This window comes from Delphinus delphis, chromosome 16, assembly GCF_949987515.2.
Source record: "Delphinus delphis chromosome 16, mDelDel1.2, whole genome shotgun sequence".
Classification (NCBI taxonomy): Eukaryota; Metazoa; Chordata; class Mammalia; order Artiodactyla; family Delphinidae; genus Delphinus; species Delphinus delphis.
The window spans coordinates 78,108,109-78,127,653 of NC_082698.1; the positions used below are offsets into that span (position 1 = coordinate 78,108,109).

Consider the following 19,545-nt stretch of genomic DNA (forward strand, 5'->3'; position numbering starts at 1 on the left):
AAATTCCACCGACCAATAGGAGTTTCAGAAGCTGTCTGAGTACTAAAAAGGCAGAGAATTCGGGAGAGGGGGTGAGAGCATTCCAGGGACAGGCAGCGGCTTCAGAGCCAGCTCTGATGTGAGACAGAAGGTGGGGTGGGGGTTTGGAAGGGGGTGAGTCTGAGGGACGGGCCGGATGGGGCTGGCTGAGCACACACTGGGAAAACTGGGGCCTGTGCAGGTGAGCACAGAGGAAGAAAGAAGAGCCTCTGTATGGAGTTCTCTCCGTTGGAAGGGGCAGAGCTGGGGCCCAGAAGCCCAGAGACGGGCAGTGCAGCAGCTGAGGCTACGGATGGCATGGGGTAGAGTAGGAAGTCCTTCTGGGGCAGGACGGAGGCTTCAGGCTTGGGGCGCTGCAATTCTGGAAGGGAACTGAAAGAAAAGCCACTGGATCTGGCAGCAGATTGCAGGCAGGCAACGTTAGTTGCTCTTTAACATCAAGAGAAACAAATGTAGCAATAATGACTCCACTTGGTGTAGGGGTGAAGGGGGAACCAGACCACCCTGGGTCCCGGGCAGGCTTGCAGCTGTGCGACATTAGCAAAGTGATTTAAACCTCTCTGGGTCCCTGTCTCTCTTCTGTAAAGTGGGGATGGTTTCTGTCTCCTAGGGGTATTGTGATTGCAAAACGATGGTGTATTTCGTTGGCTTTTTCTTCATATTTTCTACTGGACTCATGCTCCTTGAACATTATACAGAACTTGCTGTTTATTGGGAGAATTCTCCCAAACTGGGTCCCAGGTCCTTAATTTTAGTGGGCAACAGGCAATGGGGGATACCCTGTTGACCCCTCCAGGTTAACAGGTCTGACATCAAACACATACCCAACTCCCAACTTCCCAGCTCCCATTCCCTGATTTCAAAAGGCAACACATGTTTTGCAATCCTCCAGGCTCAAAACCTTCCACCCAATTTAAACTCTTCTCCTCTCACTCCATCCCCCATATCAAATCTATAATCAGGTCTTATTCCTTCTTTCACTGTAATGCCTTTTAGATTCATTTCTTCTCGGTTTCCACTTTTCTTTCCTCATCCCTATTTTTTTTTTCCTTTCAGCGATCCTCTGATGACCTCTGTGTCTCTTCTTTCAACCCAGTGCCAAATTAATGACCAACGGATTATTTCGGATACCACTTATGTCGCTTATCTCCCTTTGTCAAGAACTCTCAATAGTTCTCCTGTGAGGGTTAGAGCGAGTTCAAATTCCTAGGTTTAGTATTAAACTTACTTCGAACTGGAATTCGGGAATTCCTTTCCCGAATTCTCCACCGGGGGATGGCACCTTGAATCCACCCACAGCTCAGCCCTCCAGCTTCTAGAAAGTTCCTCCTGCAGCCCCCTGGTGAAATTCTATGCCTTCCGGAAGACCTGGTTTGATTTCCATATCCCCAAAGATGCTATCCTTGACCAGCTATTCCATTCCCGATGTCCTTTATCACTCGGGGCCTCCACCCCGCCTAACACTGTTGTACACTCATGACTTTGGGGGTTGGACCCGACTTCTGGCCGAAGTTCCCATTACCAAGCATAGGCTCCCACACTCAATAAAGCTGAAAGAATGGAGGGCTGAGTAAATGGCCATGCTCCTGGCCCGATCCCTTCTTGCTGATCCTCAGCACCTACTCCTTCCTCTTCCTACCAGTCTGACCATGTCCGACCTCCGGACGCCACCAAGCAGCGTTGGGGTGGACTGTGTCCCCGAATCCAGGGCATTTCCGCGTCGCCCGATCTCCACGACTTAGCCCTGGGCCGAGGATAATGGTGCAGAGCCCGGCCCTCTGCTCTTACTCCCGGAGGGGCCGTTCGGTGGGAACTGGGCTGGTTTCGGGAATAGCGGCCACCAGCGCCCATCACCCCGCGGGGAAGGAGGGCTACCCGGGCAGAACGGCTACGGGATTAGGTGTCGCCCCTCGCCCTCCCCCTCGCGGCCATTGGGCAGCCTCCGCGGCGCGCCCTGTGGACGGGGCGGGGCCCTCCCCATCTTCCCTCGGTTCCCTCCCCTGTTTCCCGGGGTGGGAACCTCGGGAGGCGGGATACGCGGAGGGGCTGCCGAGGGGCGTCCGGTTACATCTCCGCCTTCCTCAGCCTCCGGCCGCAGAGCCCCTCGGTTTGCGGGACGGCAGTCCGGGAACATGTTGGCCGCGGTACGCCGGAGCGGAGCTGCGTGGACGCGGGCGCTGCTGCTGCAGCTGCTGCTGGCGGGGCCCGGGGGCTGCCTGAGCCGCCAGGAGCTCTTTCCCTTCGGCCCCGGCCAGGGGGACCTGGAGCTGGAGGCCGGGGACGACCGCGTCTCCCCAGCCCTGGAGCTGAGCACTGCGCTCCGCTTCTTCGACAAATCCGACCTCAACTCGGTCTACGTGAGTGCGACCCCGGGCGGGAGATGGGGGCAGTTGTCTGGGAGGGCGCGGGGGGCTGACGCGGCGTCGGAAGGAAGGCCCGGGCGGGCCGGGGGCGCCCGCGGAGCCGGACGGACGTGAGCGTCGTGGGCGGGGACCCAGACCCTCAGGCCGCCGGGGCGCGGGGTGCGGCGCTCGGTCTCCAAGCCCAAGGGGGCTCCCGCCTCCGCCCGGCCTGCCGACACCTCCCCGCCGCCTGGTCACTGTCGTCCGAGGTGCACTCGGGTCTGGGGAGCTCGTCCCGTCTGCGCCGCCCTGCGCGCGCCCTGCCCGACTCTGGGACACCGCGACCCCGCGACCCCGGACCCCGGGACCCGGGCGGCGTTTCCACCCCGGCGGCTGTGGACCGCATCACCTCCGAGAAGTCGGTCCGCGTCTCGCCATTGTCCCCTGCCTTTTGGGGACAGGACCCGGTGCGGTTGGGACCAGGCGCGGGCGCGGGGCAAAGGCCAGAGCTGGGTTGCAGCCGGCGCGCGGGCCCTGCGACTGCCGTAGGTGCCGGGGCAGGAAAAGACCGCCAAACCGGGCTCTCCGCCCCGGGAATGTAGCCGACAGCCCCTGCATTTGTGTGTGTGGACTCCGGATACGCCTTGGCAATGATTCTGCTCTCAGTCCAGAGTTAAGGGCTGGGAAAGGGCGCCCCGGTGATCCAATTTCCTGTAGCCGAGCACTGTCACCATGGGGGGCGGGGGGAGGGCGGCCAGATGGGGAGCGGGACAGGGACCTTTCGCTCTCTGGATCCTTCTCTGAACTGGCCGGGCTCGGGGACGCTGTCAACTTGGTAAAGTCCTTTCGTGCCGCCGCCTGCCGCCGCCGCGCACCATGTGGATTTCATATAAAGCTGTGTGCATTCCAGAAGTGGAGGGAACAACGCCATCAGCGGCTGGAGCTTGTCCTGCCGGTGAAATGGCTGTGCTCGTCTTCTGGCCGGGGCAGATCTCGCCCGGGACAGCACCCACGTGGAGCTTGTCGGCTTTGCCCAAAAAGAATGAGTCCTCGAAGTCTCCACCGACAGAGGGTGTCTCCTTGTTGGTTGACTGCCCTGACCTCCTTGCACAGTCTGCTGTAGCCTGTAAAACCCTGTCTTAGGTTTTTAAATGCATGAGATGAAATCCACAGGATTGCCAAGGAGATCAATTCTGTTGAAAAATGAGTTAAAATATTTTTAAAAAATTGTATTAAGTAATATATGCAGTTTTTTTCTTCTTAACCGTATTAAATAGCAAGGTGTAACAGTGGATCCAGTGTACGATCAGCTAATGCCGGAACTTTCAAGGTCATGGGGACTGTAAACAATATTCAGAGACGCCTACTGTGACTATAATAGGAGAATATCTGTGACTTCTGTTAGTGGCCAGGTCATTAAGTGCTAATACTACTGTGTTTTGTTGCCTACATTTATAATGGAAGGAAATGCTAAATACCAGTTACGGGTTGCTGAAAATTAAAATGAAATTTCTTTTTCTCTCTAGGTTAACAGACCCACTGAATTCTTTTCATGAACCCCTCTGTTAAATTAGGGCCCTCCGCCCTTCTTTACTTGTGGCATCAGACTAACCACATTACGTTCTAAAGACCTAGAAAATCGATTGCTAAAAAGTGATTCCTGTCAGTCCACACCTTCTGAGCCAATTTGGGTTTTTAATCTGCATTTCAGTGAGAAAGACTCCCAGAGCTCTCTTTGCATCTTATTTCTGTGCTTCAGGTTGGGTTCCCAGGAAGGACTCTGAGATGGAGATTAGCAGGTAGGTTATTTCATTAGGGTGAGCTTCGCAGATCCACAATTGTAGAAGGGAGGGCAGTGAAGAAAGATTGAGCGGAGTAGTGGAGCTGCAGTGCAGGCCAGCAAGGGCATCCAGCCAGTCCCCTGGGAGCTCTGGGGGTGGGATGGCCTTTCAGAGCTCTCTCAAGTCTCCTGAGAGGGATGGACCTCCATGTCCTTACAGTGATCAGTGATTCCATAAGGGCTGCCCTGGACCCAGGTGTGACCCTCGGGTGAGGCAGTTTTTTCCACGGAGGCAGTTATCGAAGAGGAGGGCTGAGGACTGCATTCCCAGGAGCTGAACGAGGATCGGGTGCCACATCACAGCACCCACCACTATTTGTAGTTTTGTAGATGCTGTTTTGAGCTGATGGAAACCCTCACATGGCCCTGAGTGAAAGGGTGAATTGGCAGGAAGTGTGAGCATGAACTAGATGGTCTGTACTGTTCTGGGCATTAGATTAAGAAAATGAAAGGAAACCCACTGAGAAGGAAAGTGATGATTGGATGAGTGTATCTACATGTGTCAGGAACTTGCTAGTTTTACATTATTTAATCCTCAAAACAGCGTGCCCCCTTTTTTTCAGATGAAGAAATAATAACAATGATTAGTAATTACCCAAGGCCATCGCATCAGTTAAAAATACCCAAACTAGGGCTTCCCTGGTGGCGCAGTGGTTGAGAGTCCTCCTGCCGATGCAGGGGACACGGGTTCGTGCCCCGGTCCGGGAGGATCCCACATGCCACGGAGCGGCTGGGCCCGTGAGCCATGGCCACTGAGCCTGCGTGTCCGGAGCCTGTGCTCCGCAAAGGGAGAGGCCACAACAGTGAGAGGCCCACGTACCACAAAAAAAACCCCCCAAAAACCCAAAAAAAACCCAAACTAGGATTTCAGCCCAAATCTGTGTCTGACTCGTAATGCTTTCAAGCATCAGACCTAAAACATGTGATGGACCCAAGGGAGTGCTGTGAGTTAGAGTAGTGAGGAAAGATTTTACAGAGGAGGTTACATTTAAGACTTGAAAGACAGGTCCATTTTCAGTAGGCGGAGGGGGAAATGGAGAGGCCATTCATGGTGGGAGGTACTGCAGGGGTAAATGCATGAGGATGGGAACAAGCTTGGCATATGCTGGGAAAGTGAGGAATATGACCCCACTGGAGCAGAGTGTTTTTGTGGGCATAGGAGGGTTCAGTCTGGGATAGGCAGTAGGGGCAGGGGATAAATGTATCAGTTAGCTCTTGCTGTGTAACAAACAGCCACAAAAACATCAGTGGCATATAACTATAAGCACTTGTTGCTCATGTATCTGGAATCTGCAGGTGGTGGGCTGATTTAAGGTGGCTTCAGCAGGAGCAACTGGGATGATCTGGTTCTGCTCTGGGAGGTGGTGGGGGAGGGAGGTGTCTCAACCTCCACAGCTGTTTTGCCTAATATGGTCATTAGCCATGTATAGCTATTTTAAATTAATTAAAATGAAATAATATTAAAATTTCAGCTTTTGAGTCACACTAGCTACATTTCAAATGTTCAACACTCTCACTAGTGGCTAGTGGCCACTAGATCGGACAATGCTGCTGTTGAATGTATCCATCACCACTAAAAATTCTATTGGATGGTGCTGCTTCAGGGGGCCAGCTTAAGCATGTCCTCTTTCATGGAGATGTCAGAAGCATAAAAGAGTAAGTGGAAATGCATAGTGCTTTTCCAAGCCTTCCCTTGGGTCATGCCTCCTAACATCTCAGGGACCAAAGCAAGTCTCATGGCTGAGCCCAGAGTCAATGGGTGAGGAAGGTCATCACCTTCCCCGCCCCCCGCCGTGGTGGTAACAGGCATGGATACAGGGAGAGCTGAAGATGTGGAGCCAAACGATGCAATACATTACCTGGAGGGTCATGAAAGACAGCTCCTGGAAGGTTAGTGGTTGCTGGGTTATACTGTCTGTAGCTGGTCACAAGGCATGCCCGTCTTTAGTAAGATAAGTCTGGCAGTGGTTTGCAAGACAGCATGAACAAATGGACAAGAAGAGTTTGGGAGCAGGAAAACCAGTCCCATAAGTTACTGATTTATCAGATATGCAGGAATTAGAGCGTACAGGAATGGGGCAAGGAGAGGAGCCGGTGAACCTGAGTTGATCTAAGATGCATCGGCAAGATTTCTGACCAGTCACACGTGGAACGCGGAGGAGAAGGCAGGGAGGGAGAGGTTCTTGGTCTTGAGGCGTGAGTGAATGACGAGATGGTTGGCAGAGCTGACTTGAGTGAAAAGGCATTAGTCCAGGTTTGACTTGGTGGTGTTAGAGACCAAGAAGTGGACCAGAACGTGGAGATGCCCTGGAGCTTGTAGACCTTCAAAAGAGCAGTTAGGTTGGAAGGTGAATGGAAGCCTTGACACTGGTTTACGAGGGGAAGTAGGAAAGCAGGGAACAAGCTGAGAGCTGGGTTTGGAGCCCTTGGAAAGGGTACGATTAGTGATGACCCAACTCATCAGTTCTAACAGTGCGGTCTGGGGACTCCTGGGCGCCCTGGAGACTTTTTCAAGAAATTCACAAGGTCAAAACTCTTTTCCTGGTAATAAGAAAACGTTGTTTGCTTTTTCTACTCCCGTGCTCTCATGTGTATATAGTGGAGCTCACTAGAGGCTACAGGATATGTGATATCTACATGTGTTGTGATATTTATCACAACAGATTGAATGTAGAAGGTAGGAGACTCCAGCTATCTTCCATTAAGCCATACATCAAATTGATTTGCCCAAATGTACAACAACAACACTTCTCTCCCTAGGTACTTTTGGGTTTTATTTTCTTTAAAATTATGTTAACATGGAATGAGTTCATTATTACTTAAGTATTATAAATATTTAAATTTTTCTCAATTTTAATTTCTGGTATGATAAGTATTGATCAATATAACCTATATAAACATGAGATTCCGGGAGTTCTTTAATAATTTTTAAGAATATAAAGGGGTCCTGAGACCAAAATGTTCAAGAGCTGCTGATTTGATGGTATCTAGACATCGTATGCCTCTGCCTTAATTTGAGAGCTGTTCCAAGGCAGAGGGTATTGCTGGGGAATATTCCAAAATGTTCAAGAGCTGCTGATTTGATGGTATCTAGACATCGTATGCCTCTGCCTTAATTTGAGAGCTGTTCCAAGGCAGAGGGTATTGCTGGGGAATATTCCATGGTGGAGCGAGGGGCCATCTTGGTTTCCTAACTTGATCCTGTGGGCCATTGCGTGATAAGATCTGATTCTCCACGTGGAGTAATCTCTTTATTTTTAAATCAGCACAATCCCAGTGATGAAACCAGTCATTCTTTGGACCCCATCCTGAGTAACGAGAGGGGAGTGGGCCAGTGTTTAAATCTAGTACATGATTTGATTACATATGATGTTATTCATGTCTTGACTCATAAGCATGGAGAAATGAATTAGTTATTGTTCAATAAGTTCAGTTTGGGAAATAAAATTCTTTATGGCTATGAAAAAGTAATAAAAGGATATCCTTGGAAGCAAAAAGATTGTATACTGCTCTCCTGATGCATCTCCTCATCTCCCTTCCTCATGACTGTCTGTCTGTCTCTCTGTCTCACACACACACACACACCACATACATCTTCCACAAACTGATTTTCATTATACCACTTACATATAGGAATCTTTCCTTAAGTAAGGTAAATTTAACTCTTAAGATCTTCTAACGTTCTTCCTATTTTTACCCTACCTTCTCTGCCAATACAGGCCACTGACTTTCTTCAAAACTTGCTTCAGGGACTTCCCTGGTGGTCCAGTGGTTAAGGCTCCACATTTCCATTGCAGGGGGTATGGGTTCAATCCCTGATGGGGAAGGCGCGGCAAAAAAAAAAAAAAAGAAGAAAGAAAATTTTGCTTTATTCCACCAACCTTACCAAGGAATTCTTTTTTTAAAAATTATTTATTTATTAAGGCCGCACTGCGCAGCATGTGGGATCTTATTTCCCTGACCAGGGATCGAACCTGCACCCCCTGCATTGGAAGGCGAAGTCTTAACCACTAGACCGCCAGGGAAGTCCCTCGTGCTAGGTTTTTTTTTTTTTTTTTTTTGCGGTACGCGGGCCTCTCGCTGCTGTGGCCTCTCCCGTTGCGGAGCACAGGCTCCGGATGCGCAGGCTCAGCGGCCATGGCTCACGGGCCCAGCCGCTCCGCGGCATGTGGGATCTTGCCGGACCGGGGCACGAACCCGTGTCCCCTGCATCGGCAGGTGGACTCTCAACCACTGCGCCGCCAGGGAAGCCCTGTAACTTACTCTTGATCATGCAGACAAGCAAGTCTCTTAGAGTTCATCCTGTTCCATTGAAGCAACACTTGTGCCTATAGAACCTACTGACCCTGTGGTAGTTGCATTTGACATCAAGGCTAGTTTCATCTGCCATTTCCTGAAGCAACATATCCACTTGGTTTTGTGGTATATTGTTAGGGTTGTGGAGTGACTCATCGTGTCTTCCCTTTGTTGCGTTTGAACCTTCAGCATTTCCAGTTGGTGTTTACACGTGTCCATCGGGACAAACATCTTTTCATGGAGGTTCATACCCCTCCATGTAGCATCTGCAGAGCCAACCAATGGCCGTGAACTTTGTCACCTTGCCCGTAGTCTGAACTCCTGCTGCCACAGCAGGAGCCCCAGCGCTCACACTCCAGAAATTAATTGCTTGTTTCCTCTGGTGGATTGCATTTTCAATGTGTATTCTTGCCTCTTCTGGACTGCTCTTCTAAATGGCCTTTTTAATCTTGGCCTTTCCAGCCTTTTCTTCTCTCTCATATTTCTTGGCATTGTTATTAAGTTCTCTGACAGCAAACTACAAGTTAAATAGGTGTTTCTCCATATTCGACATGGTCCCGTGACTTGTTTGGGGAGGCGCAGGTTTGATGGGAGGGTACATGCAGCCCCGTCCTAGTCTTGAGCTGCAGGCCGGCCTGACTCCCTGAGATTGTGTCCTATTCCTCTTGACATCACTCGTGGACCTGCCACACTTACTGGCACATAGGAAGTTTATCGTTAAGTCCGGGGCCACCACCCATGGTTATGCAGGTGGTTTGCAGCACAAGGCTCTGACTGAGGGGCCAAACCGGCTAAAGTCCAGCCCTCAGGCCACTCACCAAGCCCTGAACCTCAGCATGGGCCTGGGGCCATTCAGAGGAAGGGGTACTTGCTTCTAATTTGCCCAAAGGCGCCCTGTGGTCTAACAGTGGCCCTGGCTGAGTCACAGAATACTTGATAGAGTATTAATTTCTAATGGGGGCTAAAGTGAAATTGATGAATCAGGTTGATTAACCAACTTATAATTGAGGTCCAGTCACTTCATAGCTCACCCTCTTATTATTCCAGACCTCTCTTATTATAAAACAAAGAGGTTTGATAAGATTATCTCCAAGGTTCGTTTTATCGTGGATCTTTGGTATTCTCTGATCAAGTGACCAGGTGTTGAATATATACCTTTACTATGTACAGGACACTGGTTATTATTTCTCATATAATGCAGTGCAATGTTGAGGTACATCATCTAGTCATTCAACAAATATTTAATTTGTTGCCTAACATGCCAGGACCAGTGCTAGGCTTTGGAGATAGAGATTGAAACCAGAGCAGTGTTGTTTCTGCTCTTTACAGTCTAGTGAGGAAGACAGACATTAAACTAGTAACGACACTGTGATAAGTGCTATGAGGAAGAAGATCATATATTGTGGTGAAACTGAGCTAGACCTTCTCCACCTGGAACTAAAGCATAGGTAGGGGGTTAGCCATGTGAAAAGGGGAAGGGGCAGAATGGTGCCTCGTTACTGAGTGTGAGACCAGGAGCTTGTAGAGAGGAGGAGCTTGGCATGTCTTCAGGACAGAATGAAAGCCAGTGTGAGTGAGGGCGGTGGTGCAAGAACTGGGGGAGCTAAGTCAGACCTGGACACTGCAGCTCAGAGCCCTCTAGGTGTTTCCCTTTGCACTTAATGACATCCAGCTTCTCACCACGCGTGGTGATGGTACAGTCATGCTGGCTCTCCACTGTCATCCCTTATTACCCTGGCTGTCCTCACGTGCTGGGCTCCAGCCTCACTAGCCACTTTCTATTCCTCGGCCACAGCCAGCTTGTCCCACCCAGGTGTAGACACTCCTCTCCCCTCTGCACCGTCCCGTCACGCAGGTCTCTGCTCACATGCAGACGCCCATGCGTGTTGTTTTGTTGCATTCTGTCTTGATTTCATCCCAGCATGTATAGCCACCTAAAACTAGTTTATCTGCTTACTTGTGTGTTGCTCATCTTTCCCGTTAGAGTCTGAACCCTTTGAGGGCAGCGTCTGACCTGCCTTATTCACCGCTGTCTCCCAGGTACACACCAGGAGTAGGGTCCGGGGCACATAGTGGGTGCTCTGTTATGATCTGTTGAATGAATGAAGGTATGAATGAACGCTAGGTATTCCTTACTTTATTCTATGAAGCAGTGGGATGCCATTAGAGATTCAAGCTCGATGAGTGACGTGATTTTTTTTTAATTTTTATTTTATACTGTAGTATAGTTGATTTACAATGTTGCGTTAGTTTCAGGTGTACAGCAAAGTGATTCAGTTATATATATACATGTATCTATTCTTTTTCAAATTCTTTTCCCATTTTAGGTTATTACAGAATATTGAGTAGAGTTCCCTGAGCTATACCATAGGTCCTTGTCGGTTATCTGTTCTAAATATAGTAGTGTGTATATGTCAATCCCAAACTCCTGATTTATCCCCCCCCACATGATTTATTTGTAAAAGATTTCCATTTCCTCAACAAATAAATGGCATGGGAGAAAAAGGAGGGAGAACTGCATAGATTAAAAGAGGCTTAAGAGACAAGCTAACCAAATGTAAGGTAAGGACTTTGTTGGATCCTGATGGAAACATGGAAACAAACTGGCCGTAAAACACATCTTGGAGACAAACTGCTTTTCTAGGAGCGATACATATGCAAATATGGACAGGTGAAATAATTTGATGCCTGGGATTTCATTTAAAATACTTCAAAAAAGAAAAAATAAATATGCACATGTGTGGAAGGAATAGATAAAGCAAGAACTAGAGTGTGTGGATAATTTTGGTGATTGTTCTGTGTGCGTTTGAAAATTCTCCCTTAAAAGTAGTCTAATTAGGGCTTCCCTGGTGGCGCAGTGGTTGAGAGTCCGCCTGCCGATGCAGGGGACATGGGTTCGTGCCCTGGTCCGGGAAGATCCCACATGCCGCGGAGCGGCTGGGCCCGTGAGCCATGGCCGCTGAGCCTGCGCGTCCGGAGCCTGTGCTCCGCAACGGGAGAGGCCACAACAGTGAGAGGCCTGAGTACCGCAAAAAAAAAAAAAAGTAGTCTAATTATAAAAGTTTTTAAAAAATGATGCTGCCTGTGGGTAAAGGACTTTTAGGGGAGGTGTGGAGGAGGAAGAGTGAATTCTACAGCTAAAGACCTGTTGCCAGGGTCCAGGGGAGGGTGGCGGTGGTGTGTGGACACGGGTTGTGGGTCCTAGAGCTATTTGCAGGTGAGTGCAATGAGGCTTGCTCATGTGTTATCTCATCTGAGACACTCAGCAGCCCTGTGAGGTCGCTCAGGCAGGTGATAGGATGAGCCCCCTATGATAGAGAAGAACACTGACACATGCAGCTAAGGGCCTTGTCAAAATACACTCAGCTCGGGTCGAGGTAGACCGTGAACTCAGATCTTCCCACCCCTAGTTCTGCGGTCTTTATACTGTGCCACCTTGGATACCGACTTCTTCCCCTCCTTCATTCATTTATTCATTTGACGGTCTCTCATCAGCACTGTAATGTACAGACTTTGGGGCCAGGTGTGTGAGGCTACACTCCCCATTGCATTGCTTGTGAAAAAAGTTGGTTCTTATCCCTTAAGGAGCAGGTTTCTTAAGTGATTTGTCCTCAGGTAAATTTTTTTCTTAAATATTTTTTTTTTTTGGCTGTGCTGCATGTGGGATCTTAATTCCTCAACCAGGGATCGCACCCGTGCCCCCTGCAGTGGAAGTGCAGAGTCTTAACCACTGGACAACCAGGGAAGTCCCTTTAATTTTTAATTAGAAATGTTTTCACACACACACACAAAAGGGGAGAAATTAGTATCATGAACACCCATAGACACATTACATAAAGGTAACTGTTGTTAGCATTTTCCCTATTTGTTTAATTTCTCTTTACTCATGTATCCAAAGTAACAATAAATTACAGTCATCATGACATTTCATCACCAAATATTTTACTATGCATTCCTAAGACAGTAACAGCATTTCCCTACCTAACCAGCATACTATTATCAAACTAAACAAAATCAGTAATAATTTCCTGTTATCAGTTTATGCCCAGTACATATCAAATCTCTCCAATATCCCCAAAGCTGTCCCTTATAGCTAGACTCATTCAGACTGGGGCCCAAAGCATGACAAGCATTACATTTGGCTCTTTAGTCTCTTTTAATTTTTTATTTTATTTATTTATTTGGTTGCACTGGGCCTCCTTAGTTGCGGCTCGTCGGCTCCTTAGTTGTAGCACGTGGGCTCCTTAGTTGCAGCACGCTGACTCTTAGTTGCGCCATGCATGTGGGATCTAGTTTCCCGACCAGGGATCGAACCCAGGCCCCCTGCATTGGGAGCACGGAGTCTTATCCACTGCACCACCAGGGAAGTCGCTAGTCTCTTTTAATTTTGACCAATACGCTCCCCCTTTTTATTTCTCACTCTATTTAAGAGTCACAGCTTAATGTCCTGTAGAAGGTCCCACCTTCTGCATTTGACTGTTTCTTTGTAAGGTAGTCTAGCCTGTTATTCCATCTCTGTATTTTCTGAAAACTGGTAATTTTGAAAATATTCAGGTTAAACATTGTTTTCTTTAGAAAACGCGTAGAATTTTATTTTTAAATTAATTTGGGGAATAGTAAGACAATGCAAATGGTTAACAAAACTTGTAAAAACAGTGTTAAGGGAAGTTTCCTTCCTACCCTGGCCTCCAGGCCCATCGTTCTCTCCCCAGAGACAATCACTATTCATGAACTTTTTATCTCTTTGCAGAGAGAGTCTCAAATGTACAAACATATGTATGTACACATTCCCCCTTGTTTTCTACACCTCCTTGATTTTCTAAATAACAGTGTTATGAGATACAATTTACCTACCCTAAAATTCACCGCTTTAAAGTGTACAGTTCAGTGTTTTTTGTATACCCAGGGACTTGTGCAACCATCACCACTGTCTAACTCCAGAATATTTTGCTCACCCCCCAAACAAACCCAGTATCCTTCAGCAGTCATTCATTCCCCATCTCCCCCACCTCCCCACTGCCCCGGTCCCTGGGAACCACTAATCTACTGTCTGTCTCTATGGACTTGTCTGCTCTGGACGTTTCACGTAAATAGAATCATACAACATGTGACCTTTGGTGACTGGCTTCTTCCACTGAGCATAACATTTTCAAGCCTCCTCCACTTTGCAGTACTTAGCAGTGCCTAGTTCTTCTATGACTGAATAATATTCCATGGTTTTATTTTTCCTTCCATAAGTTCATGGATATTCAGGTTGTTTCTCCTTTCTGGCTATTATGAATAATGCTGCTATGAATGTCCGTGTCCCAGTTTTCGTGTGGACATCAGCTTTCAGGTCTCTTGGGTATATACCTAGGAGTGGAATTGCTAGGTCATATGGTAACTCTATGTTTAATGTTTGAGGAACTATCAAATCGTTTTTCAAAGGGGCTGCACCATTTTACATTCCCACCAGCCATGTATGAGGGTTTCAGTTTCTCCACGTCATCATCAACACTTGTTATTATCTGACTTTTTGATTTTAGCCATCCTGGTGGGTGTGAAGGGGTATCTCATTGTGGTTTTGATTTGCATTTCCCTGATGATAGTGATGTTGAGCATCTTTTCATGCTTATTGGCTGTTTGCATATCTTCTTTGGAGAAATGTATGTTCACATCCTTTGCTTAATTTTAAATTGGGTTATCTGTATTTTTATTGTTGAGTAGGTTAAACATTATTTAACAAGAATACTTCATGAATGAAGCCATATATGGCATAGTGTGTAATATCAGGAGGTAAGTGATGTCTGGTTGTTGCTCTGCTAGCTGCTGGTGTTAAGGTGATGACAGCTAGATCATGTCTGTCGTGTTACGTTTTTCCCCTTGTAAGCAGAGAGCAAGCTATGGGGTGATACTTTGTTTGGCCTTATGTAACTGTCCCTTTGCCCACCAACCTTTCACTTAATGTCTGTAGCAACCATTGACGATCTTTGCCTGAATCAATTATTAAATTAACGGTTGCCAAATTGTGTCTTATTTTGTCTTGTTTACTTGTTGGTTTCTAGCATTCTTTCTACATTTATTAGCTGGCATACTCCTGTAAAGAAGAGCTTTCCCTCGTCAACTGGGGCTTTTGGGTTACACTGACATGGTTTGTTCTGGAAAGGCAGATAAGTGCTTAATTCTTCCCCTATAATTTCTGATGTTCCAATTAAGGGACTGGTGTTGAAATTAAGGGATTGGTATAATCCAAATTCAGGGAGTCCTGGTGCCCTAGTCAGCACAGGTGAACTTCTGATATCTCTATCCAAGGTGTTAAGGAGGGGCACACTTCTCCCCAGAGACTGAGGGTTTGGACAAGGCCCTTCTCTTGCCTTTCCTGATCACCTTCTGTTCTGGAATGCTGAAGGACACTTCTACCTCTTCTTTTTTTTTTTGGCGGTACACGGGCCTCTCACTGTTGTGGCCTCTCCCGTTGTGGAGCACAGGCTCCGGACGCGCAGGCTCAGTGGCCATGGCTCACGGGCCCAGCCGCTCCGCGGCACGTGGGATCCTCCCGGACCGGGGCACGAACCCGTGTCCCCTGCATTGGCAGGCGAACTCTCAACCACTGCGCCACCAGGGAAGCCCACTCCCAACCATTTTTAAATGTTGGCAGATAATCTCAGGTAGAAATTTCCTGCAGAAGAGATGGGTAACTTATCCTGAGTCTCTCATTAGACATTAACTGGATTAAGTTTAAAACACTGACTCATCTTTTAACTATTACTACCAGGTTGCCCCTTGTTTTTATCTGCTAATCCTTTTGCTTCTATTTCCAATTCAAGCCAGAGTCATTTCTCTGGTTCTGTGGAGTTAATAGAAAATATTTGCAATTTAGACTCAAGAGTTTCGTTCTCGCACTTCTGGTGTATGATCTTAGGCAAGTCCTATAAACGGAAATTCATTTTTTTCTCAAATGAAGAATGAAGATGATATTAATGCATGCTTTACTAGGTTCACTACAATAACTGGAGTAAAAATGCTTTGTAAACTGTCAAGTACCACTCAAGGGGGGCAGACCCCAGGTCCCCTCTGGGCTCTAGGCTGGAATCAGTTAACCTCCACCTTGATCGTGTCATTAGTTCAGGCTATTTCAGGGACTTCTTTCTCAAGTTTTTCTTTTCTTAGGCCCTTTTCGTTTTCTAGGTTTTTCTAGCTGCCCAGTCTCTATCTGTGGAGCCATCCCATGAAGCTTTGCAACTAACAGGACTTTTGCTCCCCATTTCTCTAAACTAGGTGGCTGGGTATAACAGAAAGAGCACCGGTAATGGACTCGACCAGATGTGGGTTCAAATCTTGGTCCCATCACTTGCTGGCTGTGTGACATGAAGCTAAATTAAGTCTCTTGTCATTTCCTTGTGTGTTTCATACACGTGAGAAGAGGGGTGGTTGTATTAAATTAAAAAAAATGCAAACAGCTTTAGTAAAGGGCCTCAAACCTAGCAGTAAGTGTTTGCCTCCCTTTCCTTCCTTGGCCTAAATTATTTTACCTTAGGTTCCTGCTTCTTCCCACCCATGGAGTTTGCTTTTGCAACTGCAAGCAATTTCATTGTCTTCCCAGTACTGCTCTTTGCATTTCTAAAAGGAGCCCATTTGTTTCTTATTTGTGCCTACCTCAAGTATTCTTAGCCACATCTGTTTTAAAGAAGGCTTTCCCCTCAGGGTTGCAGGGGAAAAGCATCCTGCCCTGGGGCCTGCTACCAGGCTCATTGAAGTCAAAAAAGATGACTGTTGTTTCACTTCCTCAGCGTTTGCTTGAACGTAAGGAATCTAACACAGAATTTTAATGTAGGGAGTATCTGCATTTAGACTTTCTCCAGGGCTTCATTTGCCTGTGAGTTCACTTTAAAGATGCACAGGAGATTGGAAGTGCTTTTTTTTTTAAATGGGGGCCACTTCCTCATCGTGAGTTAGTGCTCTGTTGCCTCTTACTGTCAGCTGAGTGGAAACAATTGTAAGTAAGTGGCTCCAACTGTTAGCCCTGTGAGGCTTGCATTTTCACCCAGGGGCGTTTTGTGATGTAATTGATGGTGCAGCTGGCTGAAGAGCCTGTTTGGTGTGTTCCTTGGGGTGAGTGAATAGGTGTGTTCTGTACAGGGCTGTTAAGTTGCGCTAGTAACACGCTGAGCTGAACATTAACTTTCCTGAAGGAACTTCTTTTTCCCAGTGTGAACTGTCAGCAAGATTCAGGGCGGTATTTACGTTGGTCAGTGTGCTGGAGGTAGCTGTCTTTCAATAAAGAAGCAATGTATTATTACGCTACCAAAAACCTCAGCGAGGCAATTTTTGGTAAGAGTTACCTTAAGACAATAATATAACATCATCATCATCATCATCATTATTACTTTAGCCCTCAATAATACAGACAGACTTTCTCAGGAATGCATTCAATTCATAGGAGTTTTGGGACTTCCCTGGCGGTGCGGTGGTTAGGACTCCGGGCTTCCATTGCAGGGGGCGTGGGTTCGCTCTCTGGTTGGGAAACTAAGACCCTGCAAGCCGTGCAGTGTGGCTAAAAAAAAAAAAAAAAAAATTCACAAGAGTTTTGCCATGTTATAGTTACCAAGTCCAAGCTCATACTGCTTGCTGAATGACAGGCCAATAAATCGAGAGAGGTGTTGGGACAAGGAATAGTGACTTTATTTGGAAAGCCAGCCGACTGAGAAGATGGGGGACTAGTGTCCCAAAGAACCATCTTCCCTGAGTTAGGGTTCGGGCTTCTTTTATACCAAAAGGCAAGGGGGTGTGGTTGGTTGGTGCCCACTTCTTGGTGCCGGAATCCTTTGTTCTTGCAGCTGTCCATGTAGGTCTGGTGACAATGTTCCTATAAACGTCCAACAGGACAAATGTTATTCTCTGTTCTGCAACTTTTTAATCTCTATATGAATGGAGAAGTGTTATGGCTTTAAAGTTCAAAGCCTTGAGAATGGGCTGTCCTGTATATTTCAGGCTACAGGCAACATTCTTTTGTTTTGTTTTTTTTTTTAATAATAGATCTTTATTGGAGTATAATTGCTTCAAGGTTAAAATGAAAGAAACAGATCCAATACAGAGTTAGATTTGTTCTTCCCTATTACATAATTCACAGCAAGGAATGTGCCGGTGCCACTGGGACTCAGGGCTCCTAAGTCAGGACTCCAAGGTGCTAATTGCAAACTGTTAAAAGATAAACTGGGGCATATTAAAATTCTTAAGCGTTTATTTGAGCAAAAATCGATTTGAATCGAGCAGCCTCCAATCTAGCAGATAGAAAGGAGCTCCGAGGAGCTATGCAAAATGAAAGACTTTTATAGGCAGGAGGGAGTGGGAACAGGGAAGTTATCTGGCCAAAAAAAGCAGGTCCTAATATTGCAAAGTTACTTTTCTTTAGGGGAGGGCAGGGGTCTACCCAGCAGATGACCTCACTAGTGCTGATCAGGTGGTTTCTGATTGACTGGTTTAAGATTCCATATAGAGTGGAAACTATAATCAAGTCTCAGTTTGGTGATGTGGGGCTTAGCATAAGCGACTCCATTTTGGGCCTGTAAATGGCCCAAAGATAGAAAGAGGTGCAGATGTAAAGGAGCTGGTGCTAAACCCTGCTTGGGGAGGGCAGGAGGGCTTCACAGGGAGAAATGGGACTTTGCCACGGACAGGAGCTGAGTGAGGGTCTTTGAGGCCGAGGGGACCATGAATGCAAAAGCACGCAGTGTTAAGTAGGTGAAACACCATGGTGAGTTTGGAGAAGTGCAAGCAATTAGAAAGAAAAATTCCAGCGCATCTATTTCTATTCTAGACTTTTCCTCACCAACATTCATATCAAAACTAAAACCTGGACCTATAATCCACGTAATTTTTCAGCTGGCGCAAAGTGGTGAACAGAAAATAATACTGGTGACTGCTGTATAATACTTATGTTTAATAATTGTTTCTTTCTGGACTCCGGGCCCTGCACCTGGTGCCTCAAGCATCTGCAACTTTTGGTTCCTGTTAATTACTAAACCTGCTTTCACCAGCACCTTCTACTCATTAACACAATCTAGCGCGCCCAGTGCAACTAACATTCCTGAAAATCTCTGGTAGAGGAGAGGCAGGGGTTGTGAGGGAAGGGGTGGACCTGGGGCAGTCTGGGGAAGGAGGAATTCAGACAATGAACGTGGGCCCTCCTCCTCGCAGAGAGCATTCATGTGGGCTTAGCTATAAAAGTTAACTGCCTTTCTTTAGAAACTTTAAACTTTAGATTAATCACTTCATTATCTATTTTTTAAAGTTCATTTTGAAAATTTTAAACATATGCACAAATAGAATATTATGATGCAGTCTCATGAATCACTCAGCTTCAACATTTATCCCTTTATGGTGCGTCTAGTTTCACCTATATCCCCACCTATTCTTAATATTCTCCCCTCTTACCTAAACTGAATGGTTTTTAAACAAATCCCAAACATTTTATTTCATTGTAAATATTTCAGAATGTATCTCTAAAAAAGTGACTTTTTAAAAACAAAACGGGGACTTCCCTGGTGGTGCAGTGGTTAAGAATATGCCTACCAATGCAGGGGATATGGGTTCGAGCCCTGGTCCGGGAAGATCCCACATACCATGGAGCAACGAAGCCCCTGTGCCACAACTACTGAGCCCACGTGCCACAACTACTGAAGCCCGCGTGCCTAGAGCCCGGTGCTCCGCAACAGGAGAAGCCACCGCAATGAGAAGCCCGCGCACCGCAGCGAAGAGGAGCCCCCGCTTGCGGCAGCTGGAGAAAGCCCGCGCGCAGCAAGGAAGACCCAACGCAGCCAAAAATAAAAACAGAAACAAAAAGAAACCCTGCAAAATCATGATCACACTTAAAAAGTTAACAATATTTCCTTAATGTCATCCAATATCACATAGGTTCATAAAATATTTTATTTGACTTTTCAGTTGGCTGGTTTAAATCAGGATCCAGGCGAAGCCCACACATCACGTCTAGTCGATAGGTACCTCACGACTTCTGAAATCTACAGGTTCCCCTCACCTTTTTTCCAT

The 19,545-nt window shown here is 47.0% G+C and overlaps 1 protein-coding gene and 1 pseudogene across 2 annotated transcripts in view; one reads left to right on the plus strand and one right to left on the minus strand.

Moving 5' to 3' along the window:
- The first annotated feature begins 2,033 nt into the window (after window positions 1–2,033).
- NID1 (nidogen 1) overlaps window positions 2,034–19,545 on the plus strand; it is a 94,832-nt gene continuing 77,320 nt past the window's right edge. The window contains exon 1 of one of the 2 annotated variants that reach the window (XM_060035025.1): window positions 2,034–2,396. In XM_060035025.1, the coding sequence (XP_059891008.1) occupies window positions 2,172–2,396 (225 nt within the window). In that variant the 5' untranslated portion in view covers window positions 2,034–2,171. The remainder of the gene's footprint in view (window positions 2,397–19,545) is intronic. The other variant, XM_060035026.1, reaches the window with a different exon arrangement.
- LOC132439482 (charged multivesicular body protein 1B2-like) lies at window positions 8,372–10,685 on the minus strand (annotated as a pseudogene).